The sequence below is a fragment of the Molossus molossus genome, unplaced genomic scaffold (genome assembly GCF_014108415.1).
Source record: "Molossus molossus isolate mMolMol1 unplaced genomic scaffold, mMolMol1.p scaffold_m16_p_9, whole genome shotgun sequence".
NCBI lineage: Eukaryota > Metazoa > Chordata > Mammalia > Chiroptera > Molossidae > Molossus > Molossus molossus.
The window spans coordinates 97682761-97708466 of record NW_023425403.1 but is presented as its reverse complement, the minus strand read 5'-3'; the positions used below and the strand labels follow the sequence as shown (position 1 = coordinate 97708466).

At 38.5% G+C, this 25706-nt stretch overlaps 1 protein-coding gene across 3 annotated transcripts; it reads left to right on the top strand.

Annotated features, from left to right (window-relative positions):
- The first annotated feature begins 6006 nt into the window (after positions 1–6006).
- CKAP2 (cytoskeleton associated protein 2) lies at positions 6007–25125 on the top strand. Of its 3 annotated transcripts, none has more exons than XM_036250400.1 (9): positions 6007–6110; positions 7007–7091; positions 10268–10343; positions 10459–11333; positions 12037–12241; positions 13603–13773; positions 15217–15286; positions 23916–24171; positions 24663–25124. In XM_036250400.1, exons 1-9 carry the CDS (start codon positions 6041–6043, stop codon positions 24916–24918), a joined length of 2064 nt encoding a protein of 687 aa, XP_036106293.1. In that variant the 5' UTR covers positions 6007–6040; the 3' UTR covers positions 24919–25124. The 3 variants fall into 3 exon arrangements, with proteins under 3 accessions (XP_036106293.1, XP_036106292.1, XP_036106294.1); XM_036250399.1 differs by having other exon boundaries at positions 10265–10343; XM_036250401.1 differs by having other exon boundaries at positions 6015–6110; positions 6991–7096; positions 10265–10343; positions 24663–25125.
- Positions 25126–25706: the final 581 nt, after the last annotated feature.

Genomic DNA, 25706 nt, shown 5'->3' with positions numbered 1-25706 from the left:
CCTTCCACTCTATCTAAAGATAAATAGAAAAATACCCTCAGATGAGGATTAAAAAAAGAAAAAACTTTCACAGAACAAATAATTATTTTACCACCTAAACTTCTCCAGAGCACAAAGAAAGGTTCTAAATTCTTTCTATGAAGCCAGAAAAACTAATTCCAAAACCCAACAAAAATACTATAAGAAAGTATATAGAGAAGAAACATACATAAATATGAATGTAAAATCTTATATAAAGTATTTGCAAAAACAAACAATTCAAGTGGAGTTTATCCAAGGAGTGCAAATATAATTCAACATATCTACATTCAAAATTTAATAGGTCAAAAGAAAATCAAATGATCATCAAAGAACAGTAAAAAGACATTTGAAACAATTCAACACCCCTAATTAAAAAACAAAAAAAATTTGCCCTAGCCAGTTTGACTCAGCAATTAGTGTTGACCCTAGGACCAGAGTCACAGGTTTGATTCCAGTCAAGGGCACATGCTTCGGTTTTGGTTTGGTCCCGGCTCTGGTTGGCCTCCTGCTGGAGGCAATCGATCAATGTGTCTCTCTCATATCAATATTTCTCTCTCTCTCTCCCTACCACTCTATCTGAAGATAAATGGAAAAATATCCTTGGGTGAGGATTTTAAAAAAAAATCTTAGGGATGAATGAATGCTTTCTTGACATATTAAGAACCTTGTCCAAAAACTCATTTGAGTACTAAATAGCAATTTCTTTCCTTCCTTCCTTCCTCTCTAAGTTCCTTTATTCAGTTAGGTATAATTTACAAACAATAAAAAATTTTAAATAAGCAACTTAATGCGTTTTGACTGGTGAGGAATCTTTTTTCTGCAAAGGGCCATTTGGATATTTCTAACATCATTCTTAGGCATACATTAATTATCAACTTAAAAATTAGCCTGTTATACTTGGTCAGGCTAATTTGGTGAGGCCTGTGATGTTAGCTGGTATTGATTCCACGGGACTTATATGGCCCATGAGCTACACATTCTCCACCCCTCCATCCACAATCATATATAGAATATTTTCATCATCCTAAAAAGTTTCCTCTGGCCCCTTTGTGTTTAATTTCCTCCCCCAAGTTCTTGGCCTCTAAGAACCACTAGTCTGCTTCTTATCCCTATAGTTACGCCTTTTCCAGAATTTCATGTAAATAGAATCATAAGGTATTGTAGTCCTTTGTATTTGGCTTAAATGTAATGCCATGTTTTATGACTGGTTCAGTTTTTGCATTTTTCAGTATTTTGTCCCTTTTTATCACTGAGTTGTAGCCAGTTGTACGACTCTATAACCATTTTATTTATACATTCATCAGTTGATGGAGAATTGGTTACTTTCTGCTTAATCTTTTTGTTCTTTTTAATCCTCACCCAAGGATATTTTTCCATTGACTTTTTTAGAGACAACGGGAGGAGGGAGGGAAGGAAGAGAAAGATAAATATCTATATGAGAGAGACACATCGATTGGTTGCCTCCTGCATGTGACCGGACCAGGGTTGGGAACTGAACCTGCAGCGCAGCTACTTGCCTTTGATCGGGAATCAAACCTGAGACCCTTTGGTCCTTGAGCCGAGTCTCTAACCACTGAGATGCTCTAGCCAGGGCTGCTTAATCTTTGGTATGTGCATAGCCAGTTGTCCCAACACCATTTTTGGGAAGATTACCTTCCTTCTCCTCTACTGAATTGTCTTAAAAACTCGGTAGAAAACCAATTGACCATAGACGCTTGAGTATACAGTGGGGCAAAAGTAAGTTTACAGTTGTTTGCATGGAAACAGAATTAATAAATAATAATACAAGAATAAACTCTGTGTTTCCTGTACTCACAACTGTAAACCTACTTTTGTCCCAGCCTGTATTTCTGGATCTCTATTGTATTCCACTGATTTGTTGTTCTGTACACCAGTGTCATGCTGTCTTGATTACTATGGCTTTAGAATACATTTTGAAATCAGATAGTGTTAGTCTTCCAACTTTGTTCTGTTTTAAAATTGTTCTTCCACCCTGGCCGGTTTGGCTCAGCTGTTAGAGCATCTGGCCTGTGGACCAGAGAGTCTGTGGTTCGGTTCCTGCTAAGGGCACGTACCTCAGTCGCAGTTGATCCCCGGCCCCGGTTGGGGTCATGTGGGTGGCAACCAGTCGATGTGGCTCTCTCACGTTGATGTTTCTCACTCTCTCTTCCCCCCTCTCTCCCTCCCACTCTATCTAAAGATAAATGCAAAAATGTCCTCGGGTGAGGATAAAAAAAAAAAGTACAAATTGGTTGTTAGACTGAAAAACCTGAAAGGGAAGGGGAGTGGGAGGAAATAAACCAAAGAACTTATATGTATATATTCATAACAAATGGACACAGACACAGTGTGGGGAAAGGCAGGAGGGGGGCGGGAATGGGGAGGAGGGGGTCCAATAGGGGAAAAAGGAGGAACATGTGTAATACATTCAACAATAAAGATAAGTTAAAAATAAATAAATAAATAAATTAATTAATTAATTAATTAAATAAGTTGTACACATCACTTAAGTTGATGAGGGCCTGATTTAGGCCCACAACTACATCTAATGTCTCTGGAAGGGAGGCCAGCAGATGTTTCTTTCTTTTTTTTTTTATCCTCACCTGAGGACATTTTTCCATTTTTTGTACAGATAGAGTGGGAGGGAGAGAGAGAAAGAGAGAGAGAGAGAAACATCGACGTGAAAGGGACACATCGAGTGGCTGCCACCCGCACGACCAACCAGGGCCGGGGACAAACTACAACCGAAGTATGTGCCCTTAGCGGGAACCAAACCCGGGTCTCTCCGGACCGCAGGCCGACGCTCTAACCGCTGAGCCAATCCAGCCAGGGCAGATGTATCTTAAAAAAAATAAAATAAATAAATAAATAAATAAAATTGTTCTTCCTCTTTAGATCATTTATATTTCCTTTTAAATTTTAGAATCCAATGTCAATTTCAATAGAAAAGCCTTCTAGGATTTTTATTTGGATGAGAGTCAATAGATCGACTTGGAGAGAATAGACATCTTAATATAGGGTCTTCCAATCCATATGCAGATTCTCCACTTCGTTTATTTAGAGTTTTAATTTCTCTGAGCAATATTTTGTACTTTCCACTGAATGATTTTGCCAGAGCCTTCTAGCTTCTGAATCCAAGAGTTCTTTTCAGTCCCAATCCTACCTGACCTCTTTAGCACCCAACATTCGGCCATGTCCTCTTTCTTGAGGTTCCTTCCTCCATGGAATTCGTGTCCTCATTCAGTCCCTGTTGTTATCTATCCCTTGGATTGTGTTGCTCTGTTCTCTCACAGGTGCTTTCCTATTTCACATGACCACAGGAGGAATAACTAAACCTGATCATCGATACTCCAGGTGGCTACAGTACTATAGTTTCATGGTCAGCTGTGATGGTGAAGACCTGTACTGGAAGTCTTCTCTTTGGATCTTTTAGGAAACAGTCTGCCTTCCTTCCAACATCTGTGGAATTGTGGGAGGATGTCTTTAAAAAGATACCCTTCTGCCCTGGCTGGTTTGGTTCAGTGGTTAGAGTGTTGACCTACGGTCCAGAGAGACCCAGGTTCGGTTCCCACTATGGGCACGTACCTTGGTTGCAGTTTGTCCCCAGCCCTGATTGGGTCGTGCGGGTGGCAGCCACTTGATGTGTACCTTTCGATGTTTCTCTCTCTCTCTCTTCCTCTCTCTGCCCCCTGCCCCCACTCCGTCTGAACAAAAACTGGGAAAATGTCCCCGGGTGAGGATAAAAAAAAAAATACCCTTCTAGGAATAGGTGAGCCTGGAGCTTAGAGGAGGATTGTAATGTTGGAAAACCTAGCAGTTTTGTAGGTTTTCCTACTCACCATCTCAGCCTATTGAGACATCCAGCTTTCTTTGAGTCACTTCCCGCCCCCCCAACTATGCCCACCAGAATAGCTGTTAGTTGAGGGTCATCCTGGGTGCTGAAAGGTTGCCAGTTCAATTCCCATTCAGGGCACATACCCGGGTTGCAGTTTAATCTCTGGTCCGGCACATACAGAAGGCAAACGATCCATGTTTCTTTCCCATATTAATGTTTCTCTCTCTCTCCCCCTTCCTCTAAGTGTCATCAGGTGAGGATTAAAATTATATATACTGAAATTCACATAACATAAAATTAACCATTTTAAAGTGAACAGCTCAGTGGCATTAATACATTCACAATGTTGTACAACCATTACTTCTATCTAGTTCTAAACTATTTCCATCGAAGTAAAACCCCTGATCTGTTAAGTGGTCTCTTCCCATTCCCCTCTACCCCAGCCCCTGGCAAAACACCGATCTGTGTTATATTTCTATGAATGTATCTATTCTGGATATTTGATATAAATGGAATCATATTTGTGCAACCTTTAGTGGCTGGCTTCTTTCATTTAACATAATGCTTTGGAGGTTCTTGAGTCAGTTTTTAACTGTTGCAGTTTGTTAAACTGTTTGCTGTCCCTTACTGGGAATCCTTGGTTATCCAACCTGTCTGATCAAATTTTAGTAAATAATCAACAATATTAACAGTAGTATGTAAACATATCTTAGGTATGGTGATGAGCACTGTTTAATAGTTAGTTCTCCCAGAATTGTCCTTAGGTATAGGCAAAGTTACATTAAAAATGGGACATTTTATCAAGAAAAAAACTATAGAATATCCCTCATTAGCACAATGCTACCATAAGATGCCTGAAGAAAAAAGGCAAAGACAAGAAAAAGTATCCATGGTTGAGAGCCAGCTGTGGAGGCCCTCTGACTCTGGGCAAGGAAGGTGGAAATTGCCTCCTCCCATATCTGTCTCCATGCCTAAAACCCAGCTGAGCCCTGGCCGGTTTTGCTCAGCGGTTAGAGCATTGGCCTACGGACCGGAGAGTCCTGGGTTCGGTTCCCACGAAGGGCACGTACCTCAGTTACAGTTTGTCCCCGGCCCTGGTTGGGATCATGTGGGTGGCAGCCACTTGATGTGTCTCTCTCACATTGATGTTTCTCTCTCTCTCTCTTCCTCCCTCTCTCCCTCCCACTCTATGTGAAGATAAATGCAAAAATGTCCTCAGATGAGAAAAAAAAAAACCGGCTGAAATAGTTCAGCCCAGCCTTCATGCAGTAATCAGGCAAGGTGGAGAAAGGCTATGAATCCAATGCTTAAAACCAGAAAGGCACAGCTCAGACAAAACTCCCTAACTCTCACTCACTCCCACTCCCAAAACTTTTCTAGCTGAATTATTTTTTTTGTGGACTGGGTGTTTGCTAGGCTTTTATGAAGGTGATAGATATTTTTTTATGGGAACTAAAAAATTATGGCAACAAACTTAAAAGCGCACCCAAAATGTCTACAACAAATGCTATTTTAACGTTACGGGGGGATTATAAGGAAAGGATCCATCCTCATTTTATCCCTTTCCCTTTCTTTTTTTTTGCATCTGATGATTGCATAGTACAAAATAATTTACATCCTAATTTCAGTTCCCCTTTGCAAACTTTGTGAACAAACAACTTCTGAGCCTGTCCCCTCATCAGAGCTGGGGTGCGGCCATGAAGTAAATAATATTTGTGAAAGCGAAATACACAGGCTCTGGTGAGACAGTCTGTGCTTCGGTCCTCGTCCACCTCCTCTGCGAACACGCCCATGTTCCATTAGAAGTGCAGCCAAACACCACTTTTCCCGTCTGCTTTCCCTGATGGGCTGTGGGCTTCTGAAGACTAGTCCTACCTGCTAGGCCGACTCCTTCCCTCTTACAAGTCCAAGACAAAGAGCACTGCTTTGGTTTGAAAACCTGGGACTCAGCCAAGGGCAGCCCTAGCACAAACTGGTAAACACAACACCCGCCCCAGCAACCGTAGCCCAGACTCCGCCCTCTGAGCCCATTGGTCCATTCAATTCTCGCCGGCACCAATGGGCGGAGGCGGCAGCCGCGCCATCTGAAGACCGAGCCCCTGCCGCCGAGCGCGGTGTGCGTAGGTTTGCGTTTGAGGGACTGCGAAGCGGTCAAAGAGGAGACGCGTCCGCCTACTCACTGCGATGAGCACCCCAGTGGATCCACGCTACCTGCAGCTTCCCCCGAGTCAGAGGGCCCAGGCCGCGTTCAGAGGTGAGGGCCGCGGGGGCGATATCCGCGCCGGGGGACTGAGGCAGCCGGGGTGGGGGGTGGATGGCTCTGGCCCAACGGTCAGGCCCGGGCCCGCAGACCAGCCTCCGCCCTGACGAGGGGTGTGAGACCCCGCAGGCGTCCCCGGGCCTCTCGCGGCGGCACTCTTGACCGAGTGGTGCCCGCTGCGTGGCGGTAGTGCGGGTTGAGCTCCTCGCGTGCAGTCGTTTCTGGCCGTGCGTATCCCGCTGGCCCACCGCCCGGGACTGTATTTCGAGGCGGCGCGTATGGGGCCCAGGACGGAACCGGCGTTGGGGGCCGGGCCCGCGGGGTCCGGCTGCGTCCGCGGGGAGAACCGGAAGCGTCTGCGCAGGGCATTCGCACCTGAGATGGGATCGAATTTCTGGGCATCTGGGGTTGCCGCATCTGCTGCCCCCCAGGTTTAACGCCTCGACGTCCTGGAATTCCTGGTTGGCTGCGTCTTCAGAAGTAATATCATTATTTCTTTTTCCTACATGGGAAAACAGAACAAAGAAATTATCATCCAACTCGGTTCTGGTAAATTAGAACTTGGAGTCTAGTGTCTTCATCTCCTACCACTTGGTTTCCTAAAACTTGCCTTTCAGCAGCCATATGTTGAGAATGATGTTCACCAGATCTTCCACTTTAAAACAGGAGATAATGGGATTCTTGTGCAGAGTGTTTGTGGGACCATGTAGTAACAGTCTCGGAAAAATTAGATTATTTTCCAAAGGCAATACTGAATTGGGCAATTTTCTGTTACCTACAAGATGTGATGTTAAGTAGGACATTTGTCGAATTAAAATTTTCATTTAGTCAATATTTATTTGGTGTTATCATTGTAACTAATGTTGACTTACAGCTCTTTTATTATTTAGAGCAAAGAAAACAAAAACTCAAGGAGCATATGTTAAAAAGAAAAACTTTTTTTGCATACAAACAGGAAAATCAGATATTCTCCAGGTGAGGTCAAATTTTTTTTATTTAATTTTCTATCGGTAAAACGTACATCAGCCCTGGCTGGTGTTGCTCAGTGGATAGAGCGTCGGCCCGCAGACGAGAGTCTCGGGTTCGAGTTCGCCCAAGGGCACATTACCTCCCTTGTGATTCGGCCCCGCCCTGGGCCGGGGCATGTGCGTGTGGGCCAATCGATGTATCTCTCTCACGGATGTTCCTCTCTCTCCCGCCCTCCCTCCCACTCTACCTGAAGATAAGTGGGAAAATCCTCTGGTGAGAATTTTTTTTAAAAAGTGCATCAACACTTTCCAATAAAAATGTAACGTGAGCCACATGTGTAACTAACATTTTTCTGGTAGCCACATTTAAAGATTTTTTTTAAGGTGAAATTAATTTTAAAATGTTTTTTCTTTTCATTGATTTGGGGAGGGGTGAGGAAGAGAAACATCAATGTGAGAAACATTCATTGGCTGCTTCCTGCGCGCCCCCTACTGGGGATCAGCCCTCAACCCGGGCATGTGTTCTAACCCGGAATCCACAACTGGGACCTCTCAGTTCGTGGGACCACACTCAGTCCACTGAGCCACCTGGACAGGCTAAGGTGAAATGAATTTTAATAACATTTTGTTTAATGCAACATATCCTGTGTTGTCATTCTCACATGTAATGATTTAACATTTTTAAGGTATATTACATTCTTTTTGGTACTAAGTTTTCAAAATTTGGTGTGTATTTTACACTTTCAGCATATCTCAGTTTGGACTAGCCACATAATAAGTGCCCAGTAGTCACATGTGGCTTAGTGGCTACCTTATTGGAGTGTACAGCATTAGATGATCATTTCCTGTGTAAATTAATTCATACACTAAGAGGAAACAATTTTAAAACAAAATTGTGTTTTTATCAAAATATTGATTTATGGTTTGTACAGTGCTACAAAGGTCAAGTCTTTGTATAATTTAGCAAGCTTCTAGTCAGAATCTTTGTTTGGGGTGGCGGGGAAGTATTATTCTTTGGGAGGTGGTTCTCCTAAATGTTTGGAAATACTTTGGAATAAATATTTTCCTAAATCCTACAGTTCCTTGTTTAAAACAAACAAACAAAAAATGATCTTAGGCTTTTGATTTGAATAACTGAGTCGATAGTGATAGCATGTATTAAAATGGGGGGAGTTAGGGGTTCTGTTTGACCATGTTAAGTTTGAGGTACGAATAAGGCATCGAAGTGGAGATGCCAGATAGTTATGTGTCTGAAGTTTGGGGATGAGATTGGGACTGGATGTATAAACTTGGAAATTGTCTGTGTGTATAGACAATAAATATCTATTTAAAACCTAGGAGTGGCTAGGAAAAAAAAAAAATTTTTTTTTTAAGTAAAAATGAAACAAAATAAAAAAAAAAACCTGGGAGTGGAATGAGATTACTAGAGAATAGGCAAGGAGGATATTAATGCAAATAAGACAGTGACTCACTTACTTAAATAAGGAATCCCACTGGGTCATGGGGTTTATAATGCTCCTATATACAATCAGAAGAAAATTCTAAAACTCTTCTGGCTTTACCAAGAAACCTCACAAATACTGTATTTACTCGTTTTGGAAAACAAGTGCCAGTTTAAAAATTACTTGAGCAACAAATTAAATAGACAACCAATCAGACTTGCAGCTTTTCAAATTTAAACATTTTTTTACAATCTTTTTTTTTTTTTTTTTTTATCCTCACCCGAGGACATTTTTCCATTTTTTGTTCAGGTAGAGTGGGAGGAAGAGAGAGGAACAGAGAGAGAGAGAAACATCGATGTGAAAGGAACACATCAAGTGGCTGCCACCCGCACAACCAATCAGGGCCGGGGACAAACTGCAACTGAGGTACGTGCCCTTAGTGGGAACCGAACCCGGGTCTCTCAGGACCGCAGGACGACGCTCTAACCGCTGAGCCAAACTGGCCAGGGCTTTTTACAATCTTTAGTGTGGGTATTTTAACACTCCTCTGTTTAAGATAACTCTTCTGAGGGCAATTTTATCATAACAAGATAGAATAGAATTATATATTTTCATTTAAGTCTCCACACTGGACAAATGAGTAAGGTAGATTCTCCTTATGTCCTGAGATTATTTTTAAAGGTTTAATCATTTTATTTATCTTTTCCCTTTTAAAAAATAATCAAGTTATAGTTGACATACAATAATAGTTTCAGATGTACAACATAATGATTCAGTATTTTTATACATTATGAAATGATCACGATGACTCTAGTTATCATCTGTCACCATACAAAGTTGTCACAATTATATTAACTGTATTTCTTGTGCTGTACATGACATCCGTGTAACTTACTTTTTTTTTTTTTTATGCCAACCAGGAACTTTTATTTTATTTTTTAATCTTTATTGTTGAATGTATTACAGATGTTCCTCATTTTTCCCCCATTGTCCCCTTCCTCCCTACTCCCGCCCTCCTCTTGCTTTTCCCACACTGTTGTCTGTGTCCATTGATTATGCATATAAGTTCTTTGGTTTATTTCTTTCCACCCCCAACCCCCTTCTCTTTGAGGTTTGTCAACCTAGCAACCAATTTGTTTATGCCAAAATGTACATTTTTCCCATATTTTGACATCTCTGAACTTGAGCTCTTAGTCAGTGGCATCTAACTGACCCTGTTTTTTCATTTCTTCACTTGCTAAAAGATTCTTACAGCCGATACTAGCCAGTCTATATATGTAAAAAGGAGTTTAAATCGAATTCTTGAGGAGGGATTCTTTGGATGTGTATTCTAAATGCAATGCCATCTAGAAACTAAAATCAATATTAATAAATTAAGCTATAAATGTGTATATAGAAAATTTTGGGTTCTTTTGAGAAGACTGTTTTTAATTTTTTTCGATGTAAGTCTGTTACCGAGTACTTAAAATGAAAACTAACCAAAGAAAGTGTTGCTTTAATAAAGTTTTTTTAAGATTTGTTTGAATGCCTAAGACAGGATGGTTTAAAATGAGATTATCAAGTGTTTACATATTCTATGGGGAGAGGGTGTTAAGACTTTTAAGAAAATATCTTACCTTAATTTAAAATTATGAAATCAGGTAATTGTTAATGTTCTTTTATCCCTTCCCTCAAAAAGGAAATCTCTGATATGGGGTTTAAAAATGTTTTTTTGTTTTGTTTTGTTTTGTTTTTGAAGTAGTAGAAACAAGGGAGTGATGACATCTGAGGGTCAGGTCCAGGAAGAGACAAAAGTTCTGAAACTTAAGACAAAAATGGTAAGATACGGTCATAGTCCTAAAAACTGTCCCTTTTCCCCCCTTTCCCTTTTCTAAACTCTTTCTGAAAGAAATGAGTTCTGAAAAACTGATTTGTCTCAAATAACTCTTTTAGGCTGATAAAGAAAATGTTCATAGAATTACAAGGAGCGAAAATAACATAACAATGGGAAAAAATTGTATTCCATTAAAACCATCTAATGAATTAACCAATTCAACTATAGCAACTGATACACATAATCTGGAAGAGAATAATCAAACTCTGCAGCTGTTACCAATTAAAGATGACCCCCAAGGTCATCGTATGACATTAAGCCAAGCATTTCACATTAAAAACAATAATAAAAAGAAACAAGTGACTACAGAAAAATCAAAGCAAGATGCTAACATGCTCAAGAAACCTGTGCTTGGATCTTATCGTGGCCAAATTGTGCAATCTAAGGTTAATTCATTTAGAAAACCTATACAAGTCAAAGATGAGAGTTCTTCAACAACAAAGAAACTTTCAACTACTATCTCTAAAGCCACAAAACCTCAGCCTATAAACATTAGCAGTATAACAGTGGAATGTCACAGAACCTCAAATGTGAACACCACTAAATTTGTGAGGACTACATCTCAAAACAAACAACTTTTACGTCCTCCTATTAGAAGTCATCACAATAATACTCATAATACCCAGGACTCCCTGAAACAAGGCATCAATAGAACCTCTGCCAATGTTACAATTCGGAAAGGATCTCATGAGAAAGAATTACTGCAATTAAAGACAGTTTTATCTAGTGTCAAAAACAGCTCTTCTCAGGAAGTGAAAAGAAATAAGACAATATCAAGGAGCATCACATCTGAAATGACAGTCAGGCCTGCTTCATCTTCTAATACCAAACTGATAGAAAAGTCAAAAACCATTGACCAACGCAGACATACAATAGCAAAAGCAACTATTGATAGTAGATGGGCTCAGACCAAAGAAACTGCAGAAGATAGAAAGTAAGTAGATGTAACTCATTATTTTAATTTTCAACAGAGTACCATTTGTGAATTTGGTTTATAATTTTTTTGAATATATTAAGATTTTGTATGTGTGTATTATGTAGTGTCATGTGCAGACAAATTTATACTGTGGAACAGTGTGACCTGAGTTATTGTGTTTGAGTGTGTTTTATTAGGTTGTTTTGTGTGACATACATTAAAATTCTTAATAAAATTGGGAAGTATTTTATAACCTATCCATTTAAAAATGCATTATTGCCCTGGCCAGTTTGGCTCAGCAATGAGAGCATCAGCCCTCGGACCAGAGAGTACCTGGTTTGGTTCCCACTAGGGGCACGTACCTCGGTTGCAGTTTGTCCCCAGCCCCAGTTGGGGTCGTGTGGGTGGCAACCACTGAATGTGTCTCTCTCACATCAATGTTTCTCTCTCTCTCTCTCTCTCTCTCTTCCTCCCTCTCTCCCTCCCTCTCTATTTGAAGATAAATGCAAAAATGTCCTCGAATGAGGATTAAAAGAAAAAGCATTCTGTGTCTTTGACTGTATAATTAACATTGATAGGTTTAAATTTTTTTCCTTCAATTTGTGAACTATGTATTGCAACTATCATGGAACTACTTAAAGACTTGAAATATTTTTTAATTTTTTCTCTATTTAACAATGCTGTCAGCAATATCACAGTAACGTACTGCTTCTAATTATAGAGTTCGTCTGAGTGAGTGGAGAGCTAGCAAAGGAAGAATGCTGAAAAGGCCTCCTAGCTCAGTAGTTACCCAACCTGAACCTGAAGAACAAAATGAAAAACCAGTTGGATCTTTTTGGACTACCATGGCAGAAGAAGATGAACAAAGATTATTTACTGAAAAAGTAAACAAGACATTTACTGAATGCCTAAACCTGATTAATGAGGTAGTGTCTTTATCTTATATTTGTGTAGTAGTTTATTGTTTGCAAAATACCTTCATAAATATTATCCCATTAATTACATTGCCAGTCTTTTTTGACCAAGTAATGTGTGAGTGGTGTTATGTAGACTTAATTGTGAGATTATTTCTCTTTAGCCTTTAATGGACTGCATTTTCATTAAGTTCATAGAAATATATCAAAAGGATAGATTTGTTTTTTACTTGACTTATAAATATTGTATTTCTCTATGATGTTAATAATTTACCAAAGAATAGTAATATAAATTAGTGAGTCATTATTATCACAGGTTAAATTCAAGTTGATTAAAATATTTGCAAACATTCCTGTTAATCTCAACCAACATCATTATGGTCTTGAACATATTGTAATTTTATTGTTTGAACCAAAATTTGACAGACTATAATAATTAACTCCAGAATGATTTCTTTATTTCCTGACTATTCTTTAATCTTGCCTTGGTTATATACTATTGTCTAAGTTCCTGAACTAGACTGAATATACAGAGTATGATTTCAAACCTTACTGTAGTCTTCATGAGCATCTTTAAACATTTCGTAGGTCTGAGGACCAGTGAAAATTACAATCAGGGAAAGGGAGTCATTTCTTATTTCTGCTCAGCTGGGGTTTTTATTGATAGATACTATGGAATTTTTCTGCCTTGCTGCTTTTTTTTTTTTTTTTAATTTTTTTTCTTTATTGATTTTAGAGAGAGAGGAAGGGAGAGGGAAAGAGAGACAGAAACATCGATGAGTAAGAACATCTATTGGCCGCCTCCAACATGCCCCCAACTGGGGGACTGGCCCACAACCTGGCCATGTGCCCTGACTGGGAATCGAACTGGAGACCTCTTGGTGCATGGGTCAACACTCAACCACTGAGCCGCACCAGCCTTACTACTTAACCATATATAACTCTTACATAAACTATTACAGATTCATTTTAACCTTAATATCAAAACCTGACAAATATAATTTTAAAACCTGCAAGCTATTTTCACTTATAAACATTTGGTATATACAATAAATAATCTAATTATTAACAAATGGAATTTACAGTATAAAAGATAAGAGGATAAATATCAAGACCAAGTAGAGTGTTAGTCATTTTTTGCTAATGTTTTTTTCAACTAATATATTATTTTCTTGTACCTTGTACTTAGTATTTATATGCTTCATACTAGCCATTCAAAATAAGTTTGGAGTAAAGAGGGTAATAGGGAATAGTTTTATGAATAATTTCCTATCTACTTTTTCTCTCGCTGATCTTCATTATAGTGAGCTTGCTTAACTGTTCATACTTTCTAGGCTAAAAGGTATCACTCACTTTATTTCCTGATATTTTAGGGGTGCCCAAAAGAAGAAGTATTGGACACACTGAATGACCTGGTTAAAAATATTCCAGATGCCAAAAAACTTGTTAAATATTGGATATGCCTTGCACGTGTTGAACCACTCACAACTTCTATTGAAAATATTATCTCAATCTATGAAAAGGCCATTCTGGCAGGAGCTCAGGTGAGATTAAAACTTACTGGTTTTTATTAATCACAGTGTAAATTGTTCAGAATTATTAGGGATACATCACAGCATAACTTAATAAAATTGTGGTTATATATATAGAAGTAATGAATGTTTAAAGTCCATAAGAATTGCATATTATAAAAACTGTTTCTCAACCTTCTAAAATTTGCTCACATACTAGGGATAATCAGACCTTAGAAAATAGATATACTATAAGCTGTGAAATGCACAATTAATGAAACTTGCTGAGGGAAATATTTAATCACATCTTGTCATTTTGCACATTCCCTAGTTGAGAAATATGGGAAATTGAATTTTAATATTAAAATTTATTTATAAATTGTATCTTGCGGCTTTTTGCTTAGTTTGTTTTTTTTGGGGGGGGGGGTTGTTTTTATGGGCAAATGTTCCTAAAATGTATTTCCTTTTGACCAACTTTCTCAAAAACGTGTTCTTGGAGATTGCAAAGAATTTTTTAAAATTCTTTTATTTAGCCTTTCCTTAAGAAAGTTCTATTCATAATAATCTCGGCAAAGCCAGCAAATGCTATTTACCTTTTACCTGAATCAGAAATCAAGTATTCAGTAGATATTCTCTCAGTGGTTATTATGTGTAAAGCACTTTGCTGAAGGATAATTGTATTTGATGGAATCGTACCTAGAAGGCAGTGTTAGGTCACTACTACACTGAACCAGAAGGGATATTATTTAAGGCGGCTTATGGCAGTATAACTAGGATATGTAACTGGAGCTAAGGGTTCACATAGAAAGCCATAGTGTAAGAGAAAGATGTGACACTAAAGCAGAAATTGGAAAACAAGATTCAAAATTAGCCAAGAAAATTGAAAGCAGGATGGATGAGTAGTTCAGTACTAAGTTCTAGAACTAAGAATATGAGCCAGAGCATCCTTTTTATATAATATCTTGAATATGTTGCATTAGCAGGCACGGTAATTCAAAGGAACATGGGAAGTGCTCATAGTATCTGGCATATAATGGACTCTTAGTGAACTGGTGAATTTTTTAACCTTGAGCAGTTCAAAGATGCATTTAATACCATGTGAAACAAAAATATAACCATGTACTTGTAAAGGAGAAAAGGAGTAAACTTACTATAAACATAAGTAAACTTAAATGTAATCAGCTCTTCAGTAAATATTAATAATGTTAATTTGCTACTTGTTTACAAATTTTGTTCATATTAGGCAAGCAGTAATAGTTACCAAAGCCTTAAGAAAAACTATTAGGAGGAGGGATTTTTAAACTGATGAAATTCTGTTCTTTCAAACAAGTGCAATATAAGTGGTCTAAGAACCACTGCCTTCTTTTAAAATAAAAGATTTAATCACTGGATTTAATACTTTCAACTTGAACAACATATAAAATCTGAAAATATAAAACTTACATGCATCTGCTTTCTTCATTAAAAAAAATTAAGCCTATTGAAGAAATGCGACATGCAATTGTAGATATTCTAACAAAGAAGAGTCAAGAAAAAGTTAAATTTGGTAAGTTTCTTTTTGTTTCCTTCAGGTGAATTGTGGCTTTATTAAATTTCTTTGCTGAATTATTTTCCTTTTATCATTTTTAATTTTTTGAATATGTAGGTTGATCTTTCCTCATACTTCTATTGACGTACCTCTGAGATTCAATAGCTTTGTGTAGTATAAAGAATATTTAATTTTTAGAGAAGTTTAAGAATAATAACCCAACCTGGCAAAATGGGTGAAGAGGGTCCAAAGGTATAAACTTCCAGTTATAAAATAAATTAGCCATGGGGATGTAATGCATGGTAACTAGAGTTAATACCTACTATATTGCATATTTGAAAGTTGCTAAGAGAGTAGATCTTAAAAGTTTTCATCACAAGAAGAAAAATAAATTTGTAACTATGTATGGAGACAGATGTAAACTAGACTTATTGTGTTGATCATTTTGTATTCAAATACTGAATCATTCTGCTGTATACCTTTGTTTTTTAAAGTTAATAAAAAAATAACAATCCTGTGTCTTACATGCTAAATACAGCAAAGTGTACATAAGTATTTCATTTTAAAAGCCCCCATCCTAGCAGTTGTTTTTTAGTTGGTTGAGCATGGTCCCAGGCACCAAGAGATCACTGGTTCAATTCCAGGTCAGAGCACATGCCTGGATTGTGGACTAGATCCCCATCAGGGGAGAGTAGGAGGCAGCTGATTAATGTTTTTCTTTCACATAGGTGTTCTCTCTCTCTTTCCCCTCCCTTCTTCTCTCTCTAAAATGAATAAAAAACATATTTTACAAAAAGAAAAAGTTGTTCTCATAATTCTTACTGGCTCTAGAGATACATAGAAAAAGAAAACAGTATTGAAATCTTCAGTTTTCTGTCTTATTTTTCCATAATAGAATATCACTAGTTAGTGGAATCTTTTCTAGCAGGTAGACTATTTGTCTTTTGATGGAAAAAGAAATGCTATCAATAAACTCTTGGCTTTCTGAGATATGTAATCACTAGATAAATCAGTTTTACAAATTAATATAAATAGCATTGGGAAACAGAAGACAAATAATAAGAGAGACGAGTACCACTTATGTCTCATACCTCAGTCCCACATTTCTACTCTTGAACACATAATTTTCCTCTAAACTTTATCTTTCTTTGGTTCCCTTTCTCAATAACATACTATCCAGTTCTCCACACCAGAAACTTTAGGATTATATTTCACTCCCACTTTCTCACATCCCCATCCCTGTTCCTCAGCCAATCAAATTCAGTTTAACTTTGTAGGCATCTCTTAAAATGTATCTATTTTTCTTCATGCTTACTCTTATAACTATAGTCAAGATCACTTACACCTCTTAGGACTATATCAGTAGTCTTCTAACTTGCCTGCTTCTCTACTTTTGCTCTAATCCATTCTCAATACTGCAGTTGAAATGCCCTGTCACTTATCTGCTTAAATTCGTGACTCCAGCCTCATATCACTTCTACTCCTTCACATTCCTGAATTTCTTTGCTTTTTTTATTTTCTGGAAGTGGCTATGTTACCTATCTTGTATCTGGGTCTATCCAAGCCAATGTCCTACTTTTACAAATTTCTCCTTATCTTTTAGACCTCAGTTCAAATGTAATTCTTGGGAGTAGCCTTCCCTGATAGCCTCTTTATTCCCCCCATTCAGCTAGATTAAATGCACCATTTTTATGCTGTCTATTTTTTTCTCTGTGCAATAATTAATGCACTTGATTGCTTACTTGTTTCTCTCTGTCTCTTAAACTATAAACTTAATGGACAAGGATGATGTCTGATCTTCCTCATATTGTATCCTCAGTGCCAATGCAGTGCCCAGCATAACTTAGGCACTTAAATATTTTTTGCATTAAAGAATCCATAGTCTCTCTCTCCCCACTAACTAAAACATCTCTGAGTAAAAATCTCTGATAGTATCTAATCAAATCTAGAGGTTTTCTCAGCTTGATGGACTTACCAGATGTCTCACAAGTATTATACATCTAACATGTTTTTTTATGTTACAGATGTTTCTACTTTTTCCCCCATTGACATCCTCTTTTGATCTGCACCTCCCCCCCACCATGCCCTGTCCCCAGCATTGTTCTCTATGTCCATGATTACGCATACAGGCATATAAGTTCCCTCCCCGGCCCCACCCCTCCCACCCCCTCTTCTGAGGTTTGTCAGTCTGTATCCTACTTCTATTTTCCCAGGTCTGTTTTGTTTGTCAGTTTGTTTTGTTCATTATATTCCACAAATAAGTGAGATCATGTGACATTTGTCTTTCTCTGATTGGCTTGTTTCACTTAGCATAATACTCCAGGTCCCTTCGTGTCATCTCAAAGGATAAGAGATCTTTCTTTCTTACAACTGCAAAGTATTCCACTGTGTGTATGTACCACAGCTTTTTTATCCATTCATCTATTGATGGACACTTGGATTGTTTGCAGATCTTAGCAATTGTAAATAGTGTTGCTATGAACATAGGGGGTACATATATTCTTTCTGATTGGAGTTTTAGGCTTCTTAGGATATATTCCTAGAAGTGGGATCACTGGGTCAAATGGCAGTTCCATTTTTAATGTTTTGAGGTAACACCATATTGTTTTCCATAGTGGCTGCACCAGTCTGCATTTCCACCAGCAGTGTACTAGAGTCCCCTTTTCTCCATACCCTCTCCAGCACTTGTTTCATGATTTGTTGATGGCAGCCATTCTAACAGGTGTGAGGTGATACCTCATAATTGTTTTAATTTGCATCGCTCTCAGTGCCATTGAGCATTTTCTCATATGTCTCTTGGCCATCTGTATGCTCTGTTTGGAGAGGTGTCTATTTAGGTCCTCTGCCCATTTTTTAATTGGGTTCTTTGTCTTTTGTTGAGTTGTATGAGTAATATTTTGGAAATTAGCCCCATGTTTGATGTATCATTGGCAGTTATGTTCTCCCATATACTAGGTTCCCTTTCCATTTTGATGGTTGGTTCTTTTGCTGTGCAGAAGCTCTTTAGTTTGATGTAGCTCCCTGTGTTCATTTTTTTCCTTTGTTTCTCTTGCCTTAGGCATTCTGTTAGTGAAAATTTTGATCCCTCTATTCCCACATTGCTGAGTGCTTTTATCAGAAATGGGTGCTGGATTTTGTCTAATGCTTTTTTTAGCATCTATCGATAAGATCATATGGTTTTTATTTTTCATTTTGTTTATGTGGTGTATCACATTTATTAATTGGCAAATATTGTACCAGCCTTGCATCCCTGGGATGAATCCCACTAGGTCATGATGAATAATGTTTTTTATGTATGGCTGGATCCAATTTGCTAATATTTTGTTAAGTATTTTGGCATCTGTGTTAATCAGGAATATTGGCCTGTAGTTTTCTTTCTTTGTAGTGTCTTTATCCGGTTTTGGAATTAGGATTATGCTGGCCTCATAAAATGAGTTTGGACGTCTTCTGTCTTCTTAGATTTTTTGGAATAGTTTAAGGAAAATGGGTGTTAGATCTTCTTTGAATGATCGGTAGATTTCCCCAGAGAAGCTATGTGGGCTTGGGCTTTTGTTTGCTGGGAGTTTCTTGATTACATCTTCAATTCCCTTAGTTGTTATTGGTCTGTTTAAGTTTTTTTTATCTCTTCCCAGTTCAGTTTTGGGAGACTGTGTGTTTCTAGAAATTTGTCCATTTTGCCTAGATTGTCCAATTTGTTGGCATATAATTGTTCATAGTGTGTTTTAACAATCCTTTGTATTTCTGTGGTGTCAGTTGTTACTTCTCTTTCATTTCTGATTTTGTTTATTTGGGTCCTCTCTTTTTGTTTCTTGGTGAGTCTAGCTAAGGGTCCATCGATCTTGTTTATCTTTTCAAAGAACCAGCTCTTTGTTTCATTGATCTTTTGAATTTTTTTTTGTTTTTTTTTTTTTGTTTTTTTTGGTCTATGTCATTTATTTCTGCTCTGACCTTTAGTATTTCTTTTCTTCTACTTGCTCTGGGGTTTTCTTTTTGTTTACATTCTAGTTCTTTAAGTTGTAGGGTTAGAAAGTCAATTAGGAATTTTTCTTGTTTCTTGAGGTAGGCCTATAGTACTATGAACTTCCCTCTCAGGACTGCTTTCGCTGCATCCCATAGATTTTGTGTTGCGTGTTCATTTTCATTGTTTTCCAGGAAGTTTTTAATATCTTCCTTGATCTCCTTGGTAACCCATTTGTTTTTTAATAACATGCTATTTAGCCTCCAAGTGTTTGAATGTTTTTGTTGTAATTGATTTCTAGTTTCATGCCATTGTGATCTGAGAAGATGCTTGATATGATTTCAATCTTCTTGAACTTGTAGAGACTTAATTTGTGTCCTAAAATGTGGTCTATCTTTGAGACTGTCCTGTGTGCACTGGAGAAGAATGTATATGCTGCAGCTTTGGGGCGAAATGTTCTGTAAATGTCAATTAAGTCCAGCTGATCTAGTTCGTCATTTAAGGACTCTGTGTCCCTGTTATTTTTTTGTCTAGAAGATCTATTCAGTGGTGTCAGTGGGGTGTTAAAGTCACCTACTGTGATTTTATTGCTATTGATCTTTCCCTTGAAGTCCTTCAGAAGTTTTTTTTAATATATTTTGGTGCTCCCATATTTGTTGCATATATGTTTACCAGGGTTATATCCTCTTGTTGGATTGATCCTTTTAATATTATGTAATGACCTTCTTTGTCTTGTATTATGGTCCTTGTTTTTCTTTTTCTTTTTTTGATATTTTGTTAAGATAGAGTGGGAGGAAGAGAGAGAGAGAGAGAAACATCGACATGAAAGGGACACATCGAGTGGTTGCCACCCTCACAACCCAACCAGGGCCAGGGACAAACTGCAACCGAGGTACATGTCCTTAGCGGGAACCGAACCCCGTTCTCTCTGGACTGCAGGCTGAAGCTCTAACTGCTGAGCCAAACCGGCCAGGGCTTATGGTCCTTGTTTTGAGGTCTATCTTATCAGAAATGAGTATCGGTAGACCAGTTTTGTTTTGTTTTTTCAGTTTCATTTGCTTGGAAATTTTTTTTTCTATCCTTTCACTTTTATCCTTTTATCTTTTGTTGTGAGGTGGGTCTCTTGTAGACAGCATATATATGGGGTTGTGTGTTCTTATCCCATCAGCTACCCTATGTCTTTTGAGCATTTAAGCCATTTACATTTAAGGTTATTATTGACAGATACTTATTAGTGGCCATTTTTATTTTATGCCTGTGTTTCTTTCTCTTTCTCTCTCTCTCTCTCTCTCCCTCTCTCTCTCTCTCTTTCTTCTTCCTCTTCCTCCTCTTCTTCTTCCTCCTCCTCCTCTTCTTCTTCCTCTTCTTCCTCCTCCTCTTCCTCCTCTTCCTCTTCTTCCTCTTCCTCCTCTTCTTCCTCTTCCTCCTCCTCCTCCTCTTCCTCTCCCCCCCCCCCCTGCAGTGCTGGTTTGGTGGTGGTAAGTTCCTTTAGCTTTTCTCTTTTTTTGTCTGTGAAGCTCTTTATTTCTCCTTCAATTTTGAATGATAGCCTTGCTGGATAGAGTAGTCTTGGATTCAGACCCTTGCCTTGCATTATTTTGTATACTTCATGCCACTCCCTTCTGGCCTGCAGCGTTTCTATTGAGAAATCAACTGACAGTCTAATGGGAGCTCTCTTGTAGGTAACTTTCTGTCTCTTATTTCCTTTAAGATTCTTTCTTTGTCTTTAATGTTTGCCATTTTTATTATGGGTATGGGTCTCAGCTGCAGGTCTTCTGGAGTTCGTCTTGCTTGGGACTCTGTGTTTCCTGGACTTGTGTGACTTTTTCCTTCACCAGTTTAGGGAAGTTTTCTATCATTATTTTTTCAAACAGGTTTTCTATTCTTTTCTCTGATTCTTCTCCTTCTGGTACCCCTATGATACAAATGTTGTTACGTTTGGTATTGTCTCGAAGCTTCCTTAAACTCCCCTGCTTTTTAAGTTTTTTTTCCCATTAGCTTCTCTATTTGGGTGTTTTGTTCTACCTTGTCTTCTAACTCACTGATTTGGTCTTTAGTTTCTTCTAATCTACTGTTGAATCCTTGTAAAGTATTTTTGATAACAGTTATGTCATTCTTTATTTCCTCATGACTTTTATTCATAGCTTCTACCTCTTTTTTAAAGCTGATGTAGTTCCCATTGAGCTCTTCATAATTCTTATTAAGTTGCTTGTAGTTCTCACTAAATTGTTTGAGCACCCTTAAAATCATTGCTTTGAATTCTTTATCTGATAAATTGCTTTCTTCCATTTCCTGTAGTTCCTTTTCTGGTGATTCCTCCTTTTTTTTCATTTGGGTGTTGTTTCTTTGTCTCACCATTTTAGCAGTCTGATAGTTCTAGGCCTGATGATGGGTGTTGGAATGTGTAGGCAGGTTGGTGTATATCAAATAAGGCTGTTATACCTCCCAGACTGTTTTGGTATTTGCCTGCTGTGAGACCTGGAGGACTGACAACTGGTGGCTGGTGTGTTGGTCTGTCATGCCGGTCTTGGCTGCCCCAGTCTTGCTGCTGCTTGGTCAGAGGCACCGCTCCTGATCAGCCTCTGCTTATGCTGCTGGGGGTGGGTCTCAGCTGCTGATCTGTACTGCTGCTGCTGCTGCTGCTGCTGCCTGGGGTGCATGGATCCAGCTGGTACACTACTAGGGTGCGTGGGTCTCACGGGTTCCCTACTGGGGGTGTGTGGTTCCCGCTGGGGTGCTGCTGGGTTGCATGGGTCCATCTGGTGCTTTGCTGGGGTGTGTGGGTTCCGCTGGTGTGCTGCCGGGGTACCTGCTGCCTCGTGGGGCTCAGCTCCTGATCAGTCGCTTTTGGGGATGAGTGTTAGCTCCCAATCTTCTGGTGCTGTGGAGGCTGAGGGTGCTCTGCTCTTGAGATTTTGCTCCTGTTGGGGGAGGGATTCTACTCCAAATCTGCTGCTGCAGTTGTCACAGGTAGGTTTCAGCTACCGGAGTCTTGCTGCTGCTTGGGCTGGAGCACCACTCCTAATCAGTCTCTGCTGATGCCGCTGGGGATGGGTCTCAGCTGCCAATCTGTGCTGCTGCTGCCTGGGGATGGATGTTTGTTCCAGAGCCTCTGCTGCTGTCGGGGTGGGGCTCCACTCCCACCTAGTGCTGCTGCTATGGGGGAAGGTGTTGGGCTCCTATCAGGCTTCTGCTGTGGGGGATGGTGTTCGGCTCCTGGCCAGTTGCAGCTACTGCAGCAGGCACCTTGATAGCTCCGCTACTGTGCGCTGATCCGTGTTGACTCAGTGGGGTCCCCTGGTTCGATGGTGCAAGACATTCTGGTGGACTCAGGTCAGTTAGCCCTAACTGCTTCCCACTGCCTTCTCCCAGAGAAGACCAGGGATCTTCCAAAATGGCAGGGCCTCCCGGCTCTGCAGGGAGAAGCTTGCTGACGAGCCACTTACCGGCAGCCAACTGCTCCCTTCCAAAGCACAGGAACCCTCTGCCCTACGTTTCTGCACTGTTCAATGTTGCCCGTCCACACTCACATCCATTCACGCTCACACTCACACACTCACCCTCGCTCCAGTCCTGCCCACTGCCATCTTCTGTCTAATATGTATTTTTAACTTTGTCTTTTCCCACTGCTTCTCCATACCACCATCTCTTCCTCCCAAAAAATAAAAGAAAAAAGAAAAAAAATTCTTCCTCTGTCATTAAAGACTCCAGAGCAAGAAATTTTTCAATGGATGCCCCTAATACATACACTCATTTAGACATACACATGCATTCATTTATTTATTAACTCCTAACTCAGAAATAACTCTTAACTCAGGCTCTTCCTTCTTATCGCCTGCCTCTGCCACCCTGCTGAGACTGTTACAACAGCTTTGTCTTACCATCACACACTATTAAGTTTTCGTTCCCTGCCATTCTAAATCATCCTTTATCATAATGTGTCTCTGTCTCTCTGGTGAATTTTTTTATTACCAAATTCTTGCACATGAAGTTCATTATAGTCTAGACCCTTTCTACTTATCTGAACTCATCACCTCCCCACTGACCTTTCTCCTTACTTTACATTCTAAGCACACTGGCCCTTTAATGTTGTCTTGATGGATCTTTTTTTTTTTTCACACCAAGATCCTCTTCCTTGGTCTTGTCAAGTACAGATTTTTCAAGATGCAGCATAAATGTCACTCATGATACTTTCCCTAGCCATCTCCCTGTCCCACAAGCTAAGTTATTCCCTTTTATGGGTCCTCATCTCAATTTCTTGTTTTATAATTATTTTCAAGCATGGAATGTGAAAAAAACATTTTTTTAATTTATTTTTAGAGAGAGAAATGAGAGAGAAACATCCATTGACTGCCTCCTGCATGCCCTCTACTGGGGATCCAGCATGTGCCCTGCCTGGGAATCAAACCAGGAACCTTTCAGTGCATGGGACAATGCCCAACCAACTGAGCAGTCAGGGCGGAATGTGGACTTCTTAAAGGACAGGGATGATTTCATTCTTGTATTTGTATCTATAATCCCTGTCACATAGGTGTTAATAAATATTGTTAAATAGTTGTCAGCAATATTTCCTTAGGAAAAGTAATGGTTAGGAGATGGCTTCGTTCTTTTATTTTGAAAACAGGGTTCACTGTGAATATCTTTAATGACTTCTGATTTTAATCATAACCTATAAATATATTTTTATAGGAGAAAATGTTGAGGAGGCTTGTGCAACCGAAAAACAAATCCAAGAAGTCAATATTGAAGATATTGGTGTTAGTCCAGAGTCAGGAAAACCTGAAATGGAAAGTAAACAAAATAGAAATGTGATATTTCAAGATTGTGAAAAAGAGCAAGTTCACAAAACAAAAGATCCAACCAATGATGTTAAAACCCCCAACACAGAAACTAAGGAGGGTTGCGTAATTAAATACAATGTGTCTACTACACCATACTTGCAAAGGTAAGCTTTTTAAAAGTAATGTGCTGTGATTTGTTTTTATGCTTAGGGATAATAAATACGGTGTTTTAAAATCTTTAAGATAGCTTCTGATTAGAACTGTTTGTTAACAGAAAGGTTTCAAACAAATCAGTATCATTGGGACATCACCTTTTAAATACTGCATTTGCTTGCTTTTCCCTAAATGTTGCCATTTTGAAAAAGAAAATTTTTACATCATTTTAATTGCTGATGGTGTATTATTGATAAAAGTAGGTTTTGGAATTCAACAACTAGCAAATGCTACAGATACTCAAGTATCTACTATGTACAAGTTGTAACAAAATTGAGAGAAGAGTAAGTTCCTTATTTCAAGAAGCCTGTGTCTAAAACAGTCACATGTCTATAACACACAAGTTATGGTATGATAAGTAGCATCAAAATACAAAGTAAAAATGTTAACATGTTTTTTAATTCTGGGAATAATTTTGTGGGTTTCTTTTTTGTTATTTTAGTGTAAAAAAGAAAATGCAGTTTGATGAAATAAATTCTACATTTAAAGAGCTAAAGTTTCTGACACCAGTTAGACGTTCTCGACGACTTCAAGACAAGACTTCTAAATTGCCGGATATGTTAAAAGACCATTATCCTTGTGTGTCTTCATTGGAACAGCTAACAGAGTTGGGGGATGAGACTGATGCTTTTATATGCCGCCCTAATGCAGCATTGTGCCGGATGTATTTGGAGCCTGAAACAACAGAAGATAAATAAAACTATGATAAGAAATAAGGTTTTTATTATTCCTGGGGTGTTTTGTTTGTTTGTTTGTTGTGGCTACATATGTTTCTTAGTTCAGGAGTTGGCCAAGTTACCTAAGTATTCATGGCAGTGAACTCTTTTACTAACATTTACATAATAGCATGTGTTGCCTTCTGTGTGTCAGAAAGCTAAATGCTATTTTGTCTATCTCAACAGACTAAGATTTTCTCTAAGATGGTAAATTTTGTCAACTAATTTACTATGTCCTTTTAGTATAATTATAAATGTCACTCTAGTTTTGGTGATATTTCTAAAATAAATAATACTTAAACTTGCTTTGTAATACAATAACTGCTAAATCATGTCCCCTGAAATATGATAGTTATATACTGTAAACAGTTCTCTTCCCACAAACACAAATACCACTAATAAAATTGTTTACGTCTTTAAATGGCATATATCCTCTACCAATTCCACGTTTTCAAATAAGTAATTGGTTATTGTAAGAGATTAGATCATTTTAAAACTATAATATGAATGTGGCTAAAAATCACATACATGGGCTCATTTATGTTCATGTATTCCATTTGTATAACTACTTTCCATTGTCTTCTCATGTTCCAGAGAGTAGGATTTTTGTTCTTTTTTAAACTGCCTAATATGTAAACAATAAATTTAAATATCTATGTAATGATGTTTTAGTGCCATTTATTTCAACAAATATAAAATGTAGTTTTACCATAGTGAATAAATTCAAACCTCGCCTTTGGAAATACATTATAGTGGGGTTTGACTTGAGG

What these genes read in the sequence shown, in the direction of transcription:
- CKAP2 (XM_036250401.1), top strand. Translation starts at nt 6,041, where the DNA reads ATGAGCACCCCAGTGGATCCACGCTACCTGCAGCTTCCCCCGAGTCAG. An exon ending in TCAAGAAAAAGTTAAATTTG is followed by an intron (nt 15,287 to 23,915) that starts GTAAGTTTCTTT and finishes ATATTTTTATAG; the next exon opens with GAGAAAATGTTGAGGAGGCT. An exon ending in ACTACACCATACTTGCAAAG is followed by an intron (nt 24,172 to 24,662) that starts GTAAGCTTTTTA and finishes TTGTTATTTTAG; the next exon opens with TGTAAAAAAGAAAATGCAGT.